The sequence below is a fragment of the Mirounga leonina genome, unplaced genomic scaffold (genome assembly GCF_011800145.1).
Source record: "Mirounga leonina isolate KUSES-001 unplaced genomic scaffold, KU_Mleo_1.0 Mir_53, whole genome shotgun sequence".
Lineage (NCBI taxonomy): Eukaryota > Metazoa > Chordata > Mammalia > Carnivora > Phocidae > Mirounga > Mirounga leonina.
The window spans coordinates 2,228,551-2,243,772 of NW_023270807.1; the positions used below are offsets into that span (position 1 = coordinate 2,228,551).

Consider the following 15,222-nt stretch of genomic DNA (forward strand, 5'->3'; position numbering starts at 1 on the left):
TGCATATTAGGGAAGAATTGTGGAGAAAGAAGGCCTTTGTGAGGCAGCCTGGCTGAAAACCGCTTGGGAAGCAACTACCCACTGAGAAGAGACCACGCAGAACACTCTGATGATGGGAGAGGCACGGGAAGGGAGGATCTTGGATTGTATTAATGGCTTTTTGAAGGATAAAATGAAGTAGGAAAAGGGGAGTGTTTTAATCAAAGTCCATTGAGATCTGAGGTACAGGTGCATATCCAGAAAAGCACGTGGTTCCACGTGACACTTGAGCTGTTTACCTTCTCTCCCCACCCCCCTTCCTCTCTGGTGAAAAAGGAGAATTTGTTCTGCATAACCTGTCCTGGTATTATCCACCCACATGAGAAGTTCTATGGTGTTTTCTCTCTTAGGTCTTGGCCATGAGACCCTGGATTCAGGGAAGTGCAGCCAGGGAAGAGGATGAGCATCCTTATGAGCTGTTGTTAACAGCAGAAACAAAGAAGCTGGGATCCATGGACGGGGATGGAAAACCAAAAGGTACACCCCTGCCCCCAACCCCCTCCCAGCAGAAACAACTGCAAAAGGATTTTTAAAGTTTGTGATCCTGGATGGCAAGTAGAGGGTGATGTTCCTTGGGATGGGGAAGTTGGGCGTCACAGCAGTCGGAGGTGGTGGGTGTATTATGACCTTTCATTTAACATTGGGTTGCCCCCCCCCCCCCCGCCCTTCAGCACATGAAGCAAGGAGGTGGTTAGGTCAGCCCAGGCAATGGCTCTGGAAGGAGAGACGGCCCATGGTGTGATGGAGATTGATTTGGGGTCTCAAGTCATAAAACCTCAAGTTAATGCCATGGAAAAACAAGCCCAACAAGTCAGTCCCTTGGGGTTCAGGCTGCCGGCACAGGCTCTGCTTTGAGTCCTGACCTCAGAATGAGACACTCCTGGGGAGGGGCCCGTGATTGGCTGCCACCCGGTAACTAGAGTGCTCTGTCGCCTTGGCCTACTTTCATCGCCTCTGCAAAATTCCGTTTCCTCTGTGAGGGAGCAAGTGCCGCAGGACCCAGAGCCAGGCCGACGACGGAGGTGAGCGTACTGCCGGAGCATGTGTGACAGCCTCTGTGCTAAGAACAACAACAAGGGGCAGTGCGGTTCCCACTGCACTTGGAAGGGACTCCTGTGGCCTCCTCCTGTGGCCTCTCCTCGCTCTTTATAGCTTTCGGGTACTAGGTCCTTCGTGGGGCATGATTAGCGCCTCCTTTCAATCCTGATAGTCACGGTTCCGGTAAGAATGGGGGGTGTGATGGCTTCTCTCGAACCCACCCTTTGCTGGGTCTGTCAGAGGGTAGGGGGGTGGCGAAGAGAACATGTACGTATGTCTGACATCGTAGACCTTATTTTTAACTGTCCTGTTTAAAAGGTTTCTCTTCCAGCACGCAGAAACTTAGTGGTCGTTTTTATAGTAGTTGTTTTGTTTTGGTTTTTTATGGTTTCCATTTGGAGCTTTCTAAAAAAAAAGTTACAATTTAAATATAGTAAAATTTACCCTTTTCGTGTACAGTTCTGTGAGTTCTGACAAATACAGTTATATAACTGCCTCCCCAGTCAAGGTACGGAATGGTTTTATCACACCAAAAACTCTCTCGTGTCCCTCTATAGTCAGTCCCACACCTTTCCCTTACCTCTGGCAACACTGCTTTTATGTCAGTCCCAATAATTTTGCCTTTTTCAGAATGTCCTATAAATGGGAATCATACCATGTGTACCCTTTGAGTCGGGGGCCTTGCACTTAGCATGATTCACTCAAGAGTCCTCCATGTTGTTGTGTGTGCCAGTAATTTGTTACTTTTCATTGCCAAGTAATAGTCTGTTGTACTGGTGTACCATAGTTATCTATTCTCTAGTTGAGGGGTATTTGGGTCACTTAGAGTTCTTGGCAATTACAAAAAAACTATAAACATTTGCAGGTTTTTGTGTGAACATCAGTTTCATTTCTCTTGAGAAAACAGTAGGAATGGGATTGCTGGGTCCTAGGCAAATAGATGCTACACTTTATAAGAAACTGTCACACCATTTTCCAGAGTGGTTATACCATTTTGCTTTTCCATCAGAGTTACAGTTACTGTGTATCCTCCCTAGCACTTAATATTGCCAGGTTTTTAAAATTGTAGTCCTTCTAATAGATGTGTAATGATACTTCATCATGGATTTAATTTGTATTCCCATAATAATTCATGATGTGAACATCTATTAATGTGATTATTTGCCATCCATATAGCTAATGAAATCAATGTCCAACTCTTTTACTCATTTTAAGAAATTGGGTTGTTTATGTTCTTATAATTGAGTCATGAGAGTTCTTTATATTTTTTGGGTACTATTTATCAGATGCATAATTTTGTCCTAATCTGTGATTTGTCTCTTTATTTCCTTAACAATGTCTTTTGAAGAGCAGAGGTTCTTAATTTTGATGACAATGTATCTTTTCTTTTCTTTCTTTTTTTTTTTTTTTAGGGATAAGGTCACAAATATTTTTTCCTATATTTTCTTCTAGAAATATTGTAGGTTTAGGTATCCATTTAGGTCTGTGACCCATTTTGAGGTAATTTTTGAATATGATGTGAGGCATGGGGAGAGATTCATTTTTTTGCATGTGGATATCCAATTGTTTCAGCATGATTTGTCAAGGACCATCCTTTCCTTGCCTTTGTCAGTTTGTTATTCTTTTTCAGAATTGTTTTAGATATTCTTTCCATACAAAAATTTAGAATGAGCTGGTTGATTTCTACGAAAAGTCCTGCTGGATTTTTATTGGGATTGTGTTGAATCTATACAGCAATTTGAGGAACTCTCTTAACTGTATTGAGCTTCTAATCATGTTGGTAGGTTTTTAATTAAAATATTTACAGAGCATGGAGTAGAGCACCAATGCGTTCTCTAGTTGTTTAATAATAAATCATACTGAAATTAACCCTTAAAGAGCAAGTACTTAATGCTCTGTTTGAAAGTGGTTCTTAGGGAAGAATTTTTAGCATCAAGGAGGAACGAGATTATTAATTTTTTCTCTCTTTCGAAGGCTTGATCTGGACCCATTATAAGATAGCTGGCTCAACCTTTGGAAAGAAGAAAAAGAGACTCAGACAAACTTCATAAATGAGGCTGGTCTCCTTGGCTGCCAAATGCAGGAATTTTCTATCCTCAAGTCGAGAGATCTCCAGGTCAAGGAGGGAACTGCCACAGAGGACTTTAGGCCTCACATCTCCTCCTCCTTTGCTTTGGTTCCTTCCAGCTCAGCAATACAGTACTGGGCTAACTGTTAAGAGTAGGTGGTGCGGGAAGCAGATTTAATTGGACCACAGCATGTGGGGTGTGCCTGCCTCCAGGCAAGCTGGTTGGATCACTCAAAGACCTTTCAGACAAAGGAGTTGAGACATTAAAGATGAAAATGGGCTCTGCCAGTTTCTCAGTAGCCTGGAAGGAATGCCTGCTAGAGTTGGTAAATGTGAGACAAGTCAGCAGATGATATTACGGATTAGTACAGAGTCAGTCTTTTCTGCTTTTCCACTAATGTCATTATCTTAGGCAGCTTTTATGAATTAATTCATCAGTTCTCAAAAGGCCGTGTTAATGAGACTACCAGAGCTTTCAGCCCTCTTTACTATATAATTCACAAACCTATGGCAGGAGGGGTGGGGTGGGAGATTATCTAAATTGTATTTTATTTGTTTTTATTTTTATTTTTTCATTTTATTTATTTATTTGACAGAGAGAGGTAACACAAGCAGGGGGAGTGGGAGAGGGAGAAGCAGGCCTCCCGCCAAGCAGGGAGCCCGATGCGAGCTCAGTCCCAGGGTCCCGAGATCATGGCCTGAGCCGAAGGCAGTCGCTTGACTGACTGAGCAACCCAGGTGCCCCTCTAAATTATATTTTAAAAGTACATTTGTGTTAGCTCCTGGGGGAAAAAGAAATTCAGACAACATAGAAGTGAATACAAGTAAAATGGTCCAGTCTTCTTACCTCTCCACTACTCACAGGTGCTGGAAGTGACATAGTTTGAAAGTGTAGTGTCCGCTTCAGGCCGTTTGCTGTTTTTATTTTTTTAAAAAGTGACTATGTGAGATTGTTTTGTTTGTTTTTAACAACCTAAAATGGGATCGTATTTCACAAACGGTTTTGCACACTTGTTTTGTTTTTTTAATTTACCTTGTCTATAGATCATGGGTACAATTTTGTTTTAAGTTCTTAAAGATCTACCTTATTCTTTTTAAATGGTTGTTAACTATCCCATCACTCATTTTTCCATTCTCTAGTAGATGGATGTTTACATTGTCCCCAGTATTTCTCTGTTATAAGTGAAGCTGCTGTGGACATTCTGTACACATTCTGTACACTTTTTTTTTTTTTTAAGATTTTATTTATTTATTTGACCGAGAGAGACACAGTGAGAGAGGGAACACAAGCAGGGGGAGTGGGAGAGGGAGAAGCAGGCCTCCCGCGGAGCAGGGAGCCCGATGTGGGGCTCGATCCCAGGACTCTGGGATCATGACCTGAGCCGAAGGCAGATGCTTAATGACTGAGCCACCCAGGCACCCCATAAGAGTATTTCTTTTTTTTTTTTTAAAGATTTTATTTATTTATTTGAGAGAGAGAGAGAATGAGAGAGAACACATGAGAGGGGGGAGGGTCAGAGGGAGAAGCAGACTCCCTGCCGAGCAGGGAGCCCAATGTGGGACTCGATCCAGGGACTCCAGGATCATGACCTGAGCTGAAGGCAGTCGCTTAACCAACTGAGCCACCCAGGCGCCCAAGAGTATTTCTTAAAAGACATTGATAGAAAGTAGAATTAGCCAGTCAGAGTGTAGGTATACATCTAAATCTAACTGGTGAAGCTGAATTGCCCTCCCTTGATGGTTAATGAGCACACGCTTTCCCATTCCTTCACCAACATGGGATATTCGCACTCTTTAATGTTTTTCACCGTGATAAGCCAAAGAAGTGTCTTTTGTAATTTGCCTTTGCCTGATCTTGTGAAATTAAGCATCTTGGTCATTAGTGTTAGATGGCCTATGAGTTGCCTATCTTTTTTCCCTCTATTTTTCTACTTAGAAATTAATTAATGGTAGTGGAAACACTTCATATAAATACTGATAATATTTGGCCAAAGTGATACTCAGAGGAAAGTTAGATCTTTAAATTTATTGTAAAACAAAGACTGGGGCACCTGAGTGGCTTAGTCAATTAAGTGTCCAACTCTTGATCTCAGCTTAGGTCTTGATCTAAGGTCATGAGTTCAAGCCCTGTGTTGGGCTCCATGCCCAACTTAAATAAATAAATAAATAAGTAAATAAAGACTAAAACTTAAGAGAAAGTAGCAGAGAGGAATTAATAAAGATAAAAGCAGATAGTATACTTCACATACTTTATGGTATGCATGTTATACCTCAGTAAAGAAAAAATATAAAAGTGGAAATAATGAAATTTAAAAAAGCAGTAAACTTGACCATTACAATGAAAACTTGTTTGTTTTTCTAAAGATCTCTGATAATTCTGATCAAGAAAAGAGGAAAAAAACACAACATGTAGGAATAACATAAAGCACACATATAAGCACAAATTTAGAGATTTAAAAAATTAATAATAAAGGTTTATAGAAATAAATTTTTGTGGTTAGTTAGAGTTGCTGCCATCCCCCGGGATGTCTATTGGTCCGTCACAATGACTGGTAGCATTGGGGTTTCCAGTGGCATTGGTAACTAAGCATCTTGCACTATGTATGATACTTCTGCAGTTGCTGGATTGCCAGTTATGTCAGTGGGTATAACAAAAACTGATAGAAGTAGAAAGCAATCCATGAAGTAGAAAACTCATCCCTTGAGAAAGGTACTAGGCCCAGATGGTTTTATGACAGTTTTATCCAACTAGGTATTCCTCTCTTATTTAAATGATTTCCAACATAGAAGTCTTCTGAAATCATCATTCAGGGCCAGCATAACTAGCAATGAGAGCAGTGTTTCCAGTTGTATGTAGCACAGTCATATATTTCTCTTTAGTATTTAACTCTTTGCCCACTGGACATTCTGGACATACTGTTGAAATAGTGGACAGATTGCCAGGTTTGATAGCAAATGGGAAAGTAGCCAAGAGCTCTAAAAATCATTGTTCTCTGTGGTGCTTTTCTGCAGCATTCACTAGTAGTGCTTGGGTCCAGGTGAAGTGGTTACTTAGCTTAGGACAGTGATGAATAATTATCTGAAGACAGTGATACATGTGGATTGTTTGGCACACAGCTACACTCTGAGATTTTTTAGAAGCAAGTAAGTCAGTATTCCTGAGAGCCATGCATTTAGATCTAAGTGAAGTTTACGCATCAGCACGAAGACCTTAATCCTCTTGGCGGGGAGAAAAATGTTATCTTAGCTTCTCCCTCTACTTCCGCATCCGGAGCACTGCCAATTCCCGAGCCTTTAGGGAATTCTGTAGTGTAAGCGTTGGCTTTTCCCTTTGCCATCTTGGGATTCTCAGGTGTGCCTCCATGTGCAGTCCCATTTTTACATTTGATTTAGTAAGACTTCAGGAAGAAGACCAGATCGGTACCTGTGTTCAATCCACCATATTTACCTGGAAGCTCTCATTGCTAAAATGTTAAAGTTCTATAAAGTGGGATAAAGTAATTTAAAAAAAGGGATAAATTATGTTAGTGCAGGAGATCAGGGATGGCTTTGTGAAGGAAGTAGCATTTGAGCTAAACCCAAAAGCAGAGAATTCTACTTGCTAGGCAGAAGTAAGGCGGAAGGAGAGGGCATTCCAGGCAGAGGGAGTGGCATAAACAACAGTAAGGTGTTGGAAGATGATAGAGCTCATGTTTGGAGAATGGTTGGCTGGAACAAAGAACTGGTTGTAGAGTATCAGGTCTCAAATGTCAGTCATTATTCCAAAGACAGTGCAGTGTTGTTGAAGCTTTTTGAGTGAGATGGCAGGATAGAAGTCATGCTTTATGTATGTGTAATTGTGGAATCTTAGATTGCAGTTGGGAGAGACTAGAGGCAGGAATACTTTGAAGTCAAGAGACTTCAAGGAATCTCTTAAAGGAAATTAGGGTCCACACTAGAGTACAGTAGGAAGTGATAGGAAGGGAAGGTGTGGATGGTAGAGGTATTGAGGAGGTAGAATTAACAGGACCTTACAATCAAATGTGGAAGAATCAGGAAGAGAGGGTATTAAGGATGATTCTAAGGTTTTGAGCCTGGGAACCAACTGTGGAACCAACAAATAGGGGATCGAGGAGGAACACGTTTGAAGGAAGATGTTAAGTTTTGAATATGTTAAGTTTGAGGTTTCAGGTACTAGGAGAACATCCAGGTAAAGATACTCCATAAACACTTAGAAATGTGGGCCTAGTGTTCAAGAGAGAGAGATTAGAAATGCAGAATCATGGATCATCCAAGTTGAGGTGATGGATAACATAAAAGATTAATCAGTTGCTGCGGGAAAAACTAGAGAGAGTGAAGAAGAATACAACCTATATTTAGAAGCACAAAGCTAAAGAAACATAGGAAGATAATCAGGATCATGCAGTGCCATAGAAGCTGAGGCTGAATGTGACAGAACCCCCAAATAACTGTTGTTTAAACAAGATAGAAGTCCAGAAGTAAGGAGTCCAGGTCTAGCATGGCAGTTCATGATGGCCAAGGAACCAGTCTCTTTCTGCCATCTCATGGTTCAAGATGACTATCCAAATTCATGCTGTCAGCGCAGGAAAGAAGAAAGGGGAGAAAGGAGGGCACTTTAAAGATAGTTCTCAAAAGTTGCACATTCCACTTTCACTTATAACTCATTGGCCAGAATTTGGTCATGTGACTATGCCTAACTACAAAGAAGCTGGGAAGTGTGGTCTTTAATGTAGGTGGCTGTGAGCCAATCTAAAAAGATCCTATGACCAAGGAAGAAGGGGAGAGTGGGTCCTGGGGATAACTGGTAAACTGTGTCAAATGATATAGAAAGAGCTAGACAAATGAAGACTAGAAAAAGCGTTCAGCAGTTAGAAGGCCATTGGTAAATTCAAGATGGGGAGATACTTCTCTGAGGTGGGGGAAAGAGATCGAATTATCCCCAAGTTTTGACATGGCATTGAGAGTAGTTGAGGAGGTTTGTCTAATCTAAGTCTTCCCAGGAAATTGATGTGATTATATCCAAGAGTATAGGTGCTGTGGGAAAGATGATGGTCTGAAAAGAGTGGGAGAAATGAGGAATCCATCTTACAGTGATACCGCAGTTTTCAAGAGATGAATAAAAGGGTGGCCAGGTCTGGTAGTCCACTTGGATTCTTGCTCTTGCACGTGTTGGCTGGTGACTGAGAAAGTCATTTAACCTCTTCAAGCCTGACTTTCTACATATAAAGTAGGGGTACATATTCTTACCTCATGGTTATTGTGAATATTAAAAAAGAAAGTGCTTAGCAGGGTGTCCAGCATAGAGTAACTAGTACCTAACACAGTGTAGCTGTTGGAAGCCAGCTGAGTTAAATAAACTGGTAGAGGACTCAGTCAGTTGTTTCTTGAGTATTCAGCAGGGCTCAACATTCCAGCAACTGGAGAAGAGAAAGCAAATGGTTGTGAATACCCAGTGTTGGAACTGGCAGAAGATCAAGGGAAACAGAGATGTCAAGTGTGCTGTTAAATTAGGCACGGTTAAGTATCATGGCTGGTTGGAAAGTGATCCAAGCAGAGCTGGTACATTGAATAGGGAAATTCGGGGGGCCAGAGGTCCAACAACAGGCAGTGAACAGACTCTTAAGGAAATGGGGGAGCTGTAAGGTAATCAGGACCAAGTCAAGGTAGAACAGTCCTGAGTCCCAAAGCTGGGCTGTACCTGTGGGGGCTGCAGTGGGTAGAGATGGGTCCTGACCTGAAGATTCTCCACCGTGTTGCTACACGTCACCGTGCATTAAACTTGCAAGACTATTGCACCTTCCCCGCCAGTGGAGTTTTATTCTGTCTAGTTTACAGGGCCACTTAGAAGAAACCAGTCTCCTTTTGCAGAGTCGGGAGAAAGGAAACCAGCCTCTGTGTGCAGTGGTAGCGTGAAGAGCAGTTCGGAAATGGTTGTAAATGAAGAATGATGATAATGATAGCAGCTACCGTTTAATGAATGCTTCTCAGGGGCGGCCATGTGCTGAGTCCATCTACGCTGATTAGGTCATTGTGTATCTCATGACAAATCATCCGGGTGGGGGCTATTTTTATCGCTGTGTAGTAGATGAGGAAGAAGTTCGGTGTTAGAGCTGAGTCTTAAGCCCTAGTCTGGCTGAATCCAAAGCCTGTTTAGCCATGAGGTTAAACCATTTTCATCCAGGGCCCTGCTGCTCTTCACGTTCTTAACGCCCTAGAACTGGAATATTCGTTTATCTAATCAGAGTCGAATCATACTAAATCTTAAAGCCTTAGAGAATGCGTCCCAGTCTTTCTTTCTTGCTTTCTTCGCTTTCTTTTTCTTTTTTTTTTTTTAAAGACCCAGATAGAAAAAAAATCACACGGTTGGGACTATAACTTGGGCCTCCTGAATCCCAGTCCAGGTCTCTGTTTCTCTGGTTGCCATGGACCAGAGAGAATGGACTCTTGGTCTACTTGTCTTATCAGATCACAGTCACCAGCAAGTGTCTGCATAACCTAGTCAGCACCTTCCTTCTGAGGAGAACATGGTGACTCTCCACAAGTGGCCATGTACATAGGAGTTCTGGACACACCCAGTTTCTGGTGCTCACTGCAGTGACTGGGCAGTTGGAGGGTTCCAGTCCTAACAGAACAAAGCAAGCAGAACAGTCTGGGTAACTGGAGTAACCTGTGGGTTGGAGGGTTGATTTGACTTAGCAAGTTCTCACATAAGCCGCAATTTTTAGCTCTAATCTAAACAGACAAGGGGGTTACTGAAAATGTGTAAATGTTAAAATGTTATTATTTACAAGCCCTTGAGATCCCCGTGGATCATCATCATCATTAAAATGCAGCACAGAAGACCCCTTGCTTCAGCAGCTCACAGGGTAAAAGGAAAATGAACAACACCCAGAGTGAATAAAGATTGAAAGTCCATGGGGCTGGGAATTAGCATGCTGCTGTGTGCTACTTGGTCGAGCAGCTGGCCTTGATCTATGGGGAGAGTAAGGAAACAGCTGTCCCTGTGTCCTGGCCCCTTGTTTCTCTCCTACGAGGGCAGGTTGTGGGGACTGCTGAGGACAGTGTGGGAGGAGGATTGGAAGCTGTGTAGTTCTAAGGTGGGAGCGCAGTGATTCCCAGTCAGAGGGAAAGCCTCAGGCCTGACGGTTCTCTTCCGCGAGTCCGAGAGTCCATGAGTGCCCAGGCACGAGGTTTGTGGCTCTGCTTTTTCTAATGTGTTTCCACTGACCTTTAAGCTTGTCAAGGCCTTACTTCTTCAGTGCCCAGCTCAAAAGCCGCCTCTTCTGAGAATCCTTCTGGTTCGAAGTAATCACACTTTCCTTCCTGCTCACTGTGCATTTGGTTTATACTTTTTTTTTTAAGATTTTATTTATTTATTTGGCAGAGAGAGACACAGCAAGAGAGGGAACACAAGCAGGGGGAGTGGGAGAGGGAGAAGCAGGCTTCCTGCTGAGCAGGGAGCCCGATGTGGGGCTCGATCCCAGGACCCTGGTATCATGACCTGAGCCGAAGGCAGACGCTTAACGACTGAGCCACCCAGGTGCCCCTGGTTTATACTTTTTTAAAAGCATCTACTAATTTTGGCCTTGAATTCTAGTCATTTCTGTATATGCTAGTTTCTTCTGATAGCTGGTAAGCCCATAGAGAAACTCCGTGTCTTCATCTCTGGGGTGCCCCGTGAAGGCAGACATTTTCACATGCTTATTGATGGAATGGGTACTTACAGCCACAGTTGTGGGGCCCATTTCTCACTTCAGCCTTCTCACTGTATTACCTTCTGTCCCTTCCTTCTGCTGTCGAGGGTTGTAAGGATAATGAAGGCAATGGATCTTCATACACTGTCTTTGGTGATCTTTTTGACAAGCTTGTGAGCAGCAGACTTAGTTGTTGGGCTCTTCTGTGAGTGAAGTACGTTGTAATGGATCCTTTGTGGAGAATAATAGTAATTGTTAACATCTCTTGAGGGCTGGCATGTGCCAGGTGTGGTTCTAAGTGCTTGACACTACAATTTAATTCTTACAGCAATCCTATGAAGTCAGTACTCTCATGATCCCAAAATTATAGACAAGAATTCTGGGCACAGAGCAGTTAAGTAATTTGCTCAAGATCTGGCTCATGGTCAGTACGTTATATTGTTACCACCTTGTCCCTGAGGGGCCTAATATTATCCTGACTTTACAGAAGGACAGGACCACTCAGTAGTTCTTTTCCTACCTGTTGATTTGCCAGGATATCGAGCTTAGTCTTGGATATGGTTTTTTATGGGGAAGAGAACTCTAGCTTATTAAGATCCTGAGGGAGGATCTTCAATCTTGACAAGCTTTTCAAATTCCAAGGTGTCTTTCCTAGGGAATTGCCTGGGTAAGTCATGTAATCATAAGAATTCCTTTCCATGATTTCTTTTACTCCATAAAGTATTGGTAGATTGTGTTTTCCCTCATGGGATTATGGCCCTCAGAAATTTTTCCTCTTCACATATTTCCTCCTTCCATAAGTTTCCATTCTTTCTTTCTGCCCACTTCCTTCCCCCGGCATCTGTCTGGTATTGAGCTCTTGGCATCTGTCTCTCTTTCTTCATTGATGGCTAGCATGAATGGGTGGCTGTTAGACAGGACCTTCATTGTCAGCTCCCACAGCAGCAGTCAGAACGTTCTCTGTGGCCTGGGTTCCGAGGTCCACCCAGGCAGTGTAAGCCAGGCTAACTCCCAGTTCTGGACTCCGTTGTTTCTCTTTTGTTGTTGGACTCCCCTCCCTCCCCAAAATATTGTGAAATAAGGAGGCAGATGCTGACACAAAGGAATAGAAGCCCATGTTCCTGTTACCAAAGTCCTCTTTTTGTATTCAAATGCAGTCAGAGGAATGTTGCACCTTGGGCCAGAATCTGTAGGAAATTGGCCATGTGGGTATGGTCCGAGAGGTAGCAATTTTGACTCTCCTGGTCAGCCTCTCCTAGGAAGTGCCATTGGTCTGAAGCACAAGTGATGGTCATGTGTCATCTTCTCTGGCCCTACCGTGCGACGCTACAGGGCAGCTTTGTTTGGGCGGCCAGTTGTCATATGCGGAATTCATAGTCTTGAAGTCATGGCTTCCTGGGGCTGAGTTAAGCTGGATGGAACCCTTATGTACGCAGCATTTCTTCTTCCCTAGAGAAATGATTCCAGTTGTTCAGTGCTTTTCAGTGCTCTGGACCTGACCTTTGGGGTATAGAGTTTGTGAGTTAGGGGTGTGAAAATCCTGAAGCAGTCAAGTGTAGAGGAAGGAGATGCCAAAGTTCATACTTCTGGACTCCTGTGGATAAGTAATCAGAGCCATAAAGTGGAGCTAATTGGCTGCCCCCTTGCAGCCTCAGCAGGCTTGCCAAAAGCTGAAGAGACTGTGGAGACTGAACCATTCTTCTTGAGAAAGTGGGGTGAATGGAACCATGTCCCTGCTCAGACCTCAGGGTGATGGGTGCAATATGAGAATTGGTTGTTGGGATCCTTCCTTAAAGGCTGTCTTGGAAGAGCCAGCATTGTAGGACTTTGCCATTGTGCATGGAGCAGTGAAGACTGTTGTAGTGCATCATGTTTATAAAGTGCACCCCTCCTCACCTGATGACCCTATTCAGTTGTGGAACTGAGCTTCCAGGAGCCTTGGGCTGCAGGCATGCTGGTCAGGGAGAGTGGGTGCTATGTAGCCAGTAGCAGGAGAAGCAGCCAGGCAGGGATCTGCAGCAGCCCCCGAGGGGGAGAAGTTTGCCATCACGGTATGGTAGAGACTTGGATTCTTATCACCATTGTAACATAAAAGGGATTTTTAAAGCCTATGTGCAGTTCACCCTACTTACTTTAGATACTGAAGCCCAGCAGGATGAGATCAGTGCCAAGGCCACACAGCTAGAGAGCAGCACAGCCGGGACCAGAGCCAGGTGTTCCGAAAAGCCTGGGTTAAAGTCTTCTCCCCCAGCACCTTGGACAAACCACTAAAGGCCCGAGGACCTTAGATTCCTCATCTGTAACAATACTTGAACTTGATCCTTTGGGTTCTAAGATTTTCTGAACTCATGAACAATACTTGGGAGCTTTGGGCAGACTAGGGAATCATTTGGTATCTATACCGTTGATTCCACTTACAGAGAAAATAACATTGAATATTAGTTGAGGAATGTGAGCTAGTACTGGGTGCAGGGTGGTTAATCTACCCTGCTGATGTGGATGAAAATCTCTAATGGGTCTGAGTTCACACAGGGCGAGCCCCTTGGTGTCCCAGTGTGATTCTGATGTTGGAATCTGATTTGGTCAATTATTTATGCCACTTCAGGGCAGAAGTATTTGATATCTTGGGTGAGTATACAGTAGTAGTTGGCCTCATGAGCCAGTAGTGTCAGATTTCGGGGCTGTTGAGGAGGTCTTGAGAGAACTGCAAATGTCTCTTGGCATTGACAAATTAGACCATTTTGTTTTCAGTGGATCAGCTGAGGTTAAACTTAAACAAATAGGAGCAGCTGGGAGGCTTTGGAAGGAGTGAGATGTACACATTCTCAAAAAAAAATAAATAAATAACGTCTGGGCTCCCTGAGGAAGGAAGGATGAGGTGTGGAACCCTGAACAGTCCCCCTGTGAGGAAGGAAGCGGTTATTTCTCTGCTGTTTTGTTTTGCACGTTCAGTTAAAGAATTCCAGAAGTTGCAGGTTGTGGATCATGACCTCCATTTTTTTTCCCTTCTGTTGCTGCTTGCCAGAGGAAGGGAGGGCGGGTGGCTCTAAATAACACTTTGGCCTTTATGGAAATGTATCAGATGTTCCAGGAGTAAGTCTCGCCTGCTCACTGGCGCTCTCTCTCTCTCTCTCTTTCTCACTTTTACTCCGTGTTTGCTCTCTGTCTCCTTACTCGTGTCCTTTCTGTAGGATCTAGTTAGCACTTCTCGCCTTATATAGCAAGGTCTGGTCGTTAACGTTAACAGAAACCTAACAACAGGGAAGGCTGCCAGAGAGCATTAATCAGGCCAGTGTTTGGAATTTCATAAATGCTCTGACTTTGGGTACAAATTGAACATTAAGAACAATACGAAACTGTTTTCTTCCTTCCACTCTCTTCTTCTCTCCCTCTGCCCTCTCTCCAACCCATCCAGCTTCTCTCTCTTTCCCTGTTGTTGAATTCCTCAGCCCTGCCGTTCGCTCGCTGCGTTGGAACTCTGTTGATTTTTGCCACGTTTAATTTTTTATTTCTCTGTCTCTCCGTCCACTCCAAGACCACAGGCGGGGCAGCAGCAGCCGGAGCCAGGACTCTGCGGAGGGGCAGGACGGGCAGGTCCCAGAGCAGTTCTCCGGTCTCCTCCACGGCTCCTCCCCAGTGTGTGAGGTGGGGCAGGACCCTTTCCAGCTGCTCTCTGCCACTGGCCAGAACCTTCCAGAAGGGTCCTCTGCACAGGGCGCCTGTCACGAGGCCAGCATGCAGCTGGAGGAGACGGCTGTGCGTGCTCCTGGAGCCTCTCCGCCCAGTGTCCTGGACCAGAGTAAGAGAGCGGGTTACCCGGCTGGCCTGCCCACCACCAACAGCCAATCGCACCCCGAAACTTGGACTCACACAGCATCTCAACACCCTGGTGGTGCCGAGGAAGAAAGAGACCGGAGTGGGGCTAGGAGCCGAGCCCCTCCCACCAGCAAACCCAAAGCTGAACTCAAACTCAGCCGCAGCTTGTCCAAGTCTGACTCTGATCTCCTGACCTGCTCACCCACGGAGGACACTACAATGGGGAGCCGGAGCGAGTCCTTGTCCAACTGCAGCATCGGGAAGAAGAGGCTGGAGAAGTCGCCCTCCTTTGCCTCAGAGTGGGATGAGGTAAGGCCACGTGATGTCAGAGGGAGCTGGGCTGGCCACAGCCCACCACAGCTCCCCTGTGTGCCGACTCCCGGGACCAGGACGTGTGGGCCAGGGTTGCCCTGGTTCCTTTGCACTGTGACCAGAGTGTTTCTGACAGCCGTGACGAGGCAAGCCCCAAGTTGCCAAGCAGGGGATCTTATTGCCCAGATGGCAAAGGATAGGTCCATTCATGGTTAAACTGGAGGGTGGCGGCCCCAAGCAGAGCGGGTCTGAGGG

At 44.4% G+C, this 15,222-nt stretch overlaps 1 protein-coding gene across 2 annotated transcripts in view; it reads left to right on the forward strand.

Annotated features, from left to right (window-relative positions):
- The window catches only part of ANKS1A (ankyrin repeat and sterile alpha motif domain containing 1A), a 180,208-nt gene that overhangs the window by 94,711 nt on the left and 70,275 nt on the right, over positions 1–15,222 (forward strand). For both annotated transcript variants that reach the window (XM_034991653.1, XM_034991654.1), the window contains 2 exons: positions 390–516; positions 14,375–14,964. In XM_034991653.1, coding sequence (XP_034847544.1) covers positions 390–516; positions 14,375–14,964 — 717 coding nt within the window. The remainder of the gene's footprint in view (positions 1–389; positions 517–14,374; positions 14,965–15,222) is intronic.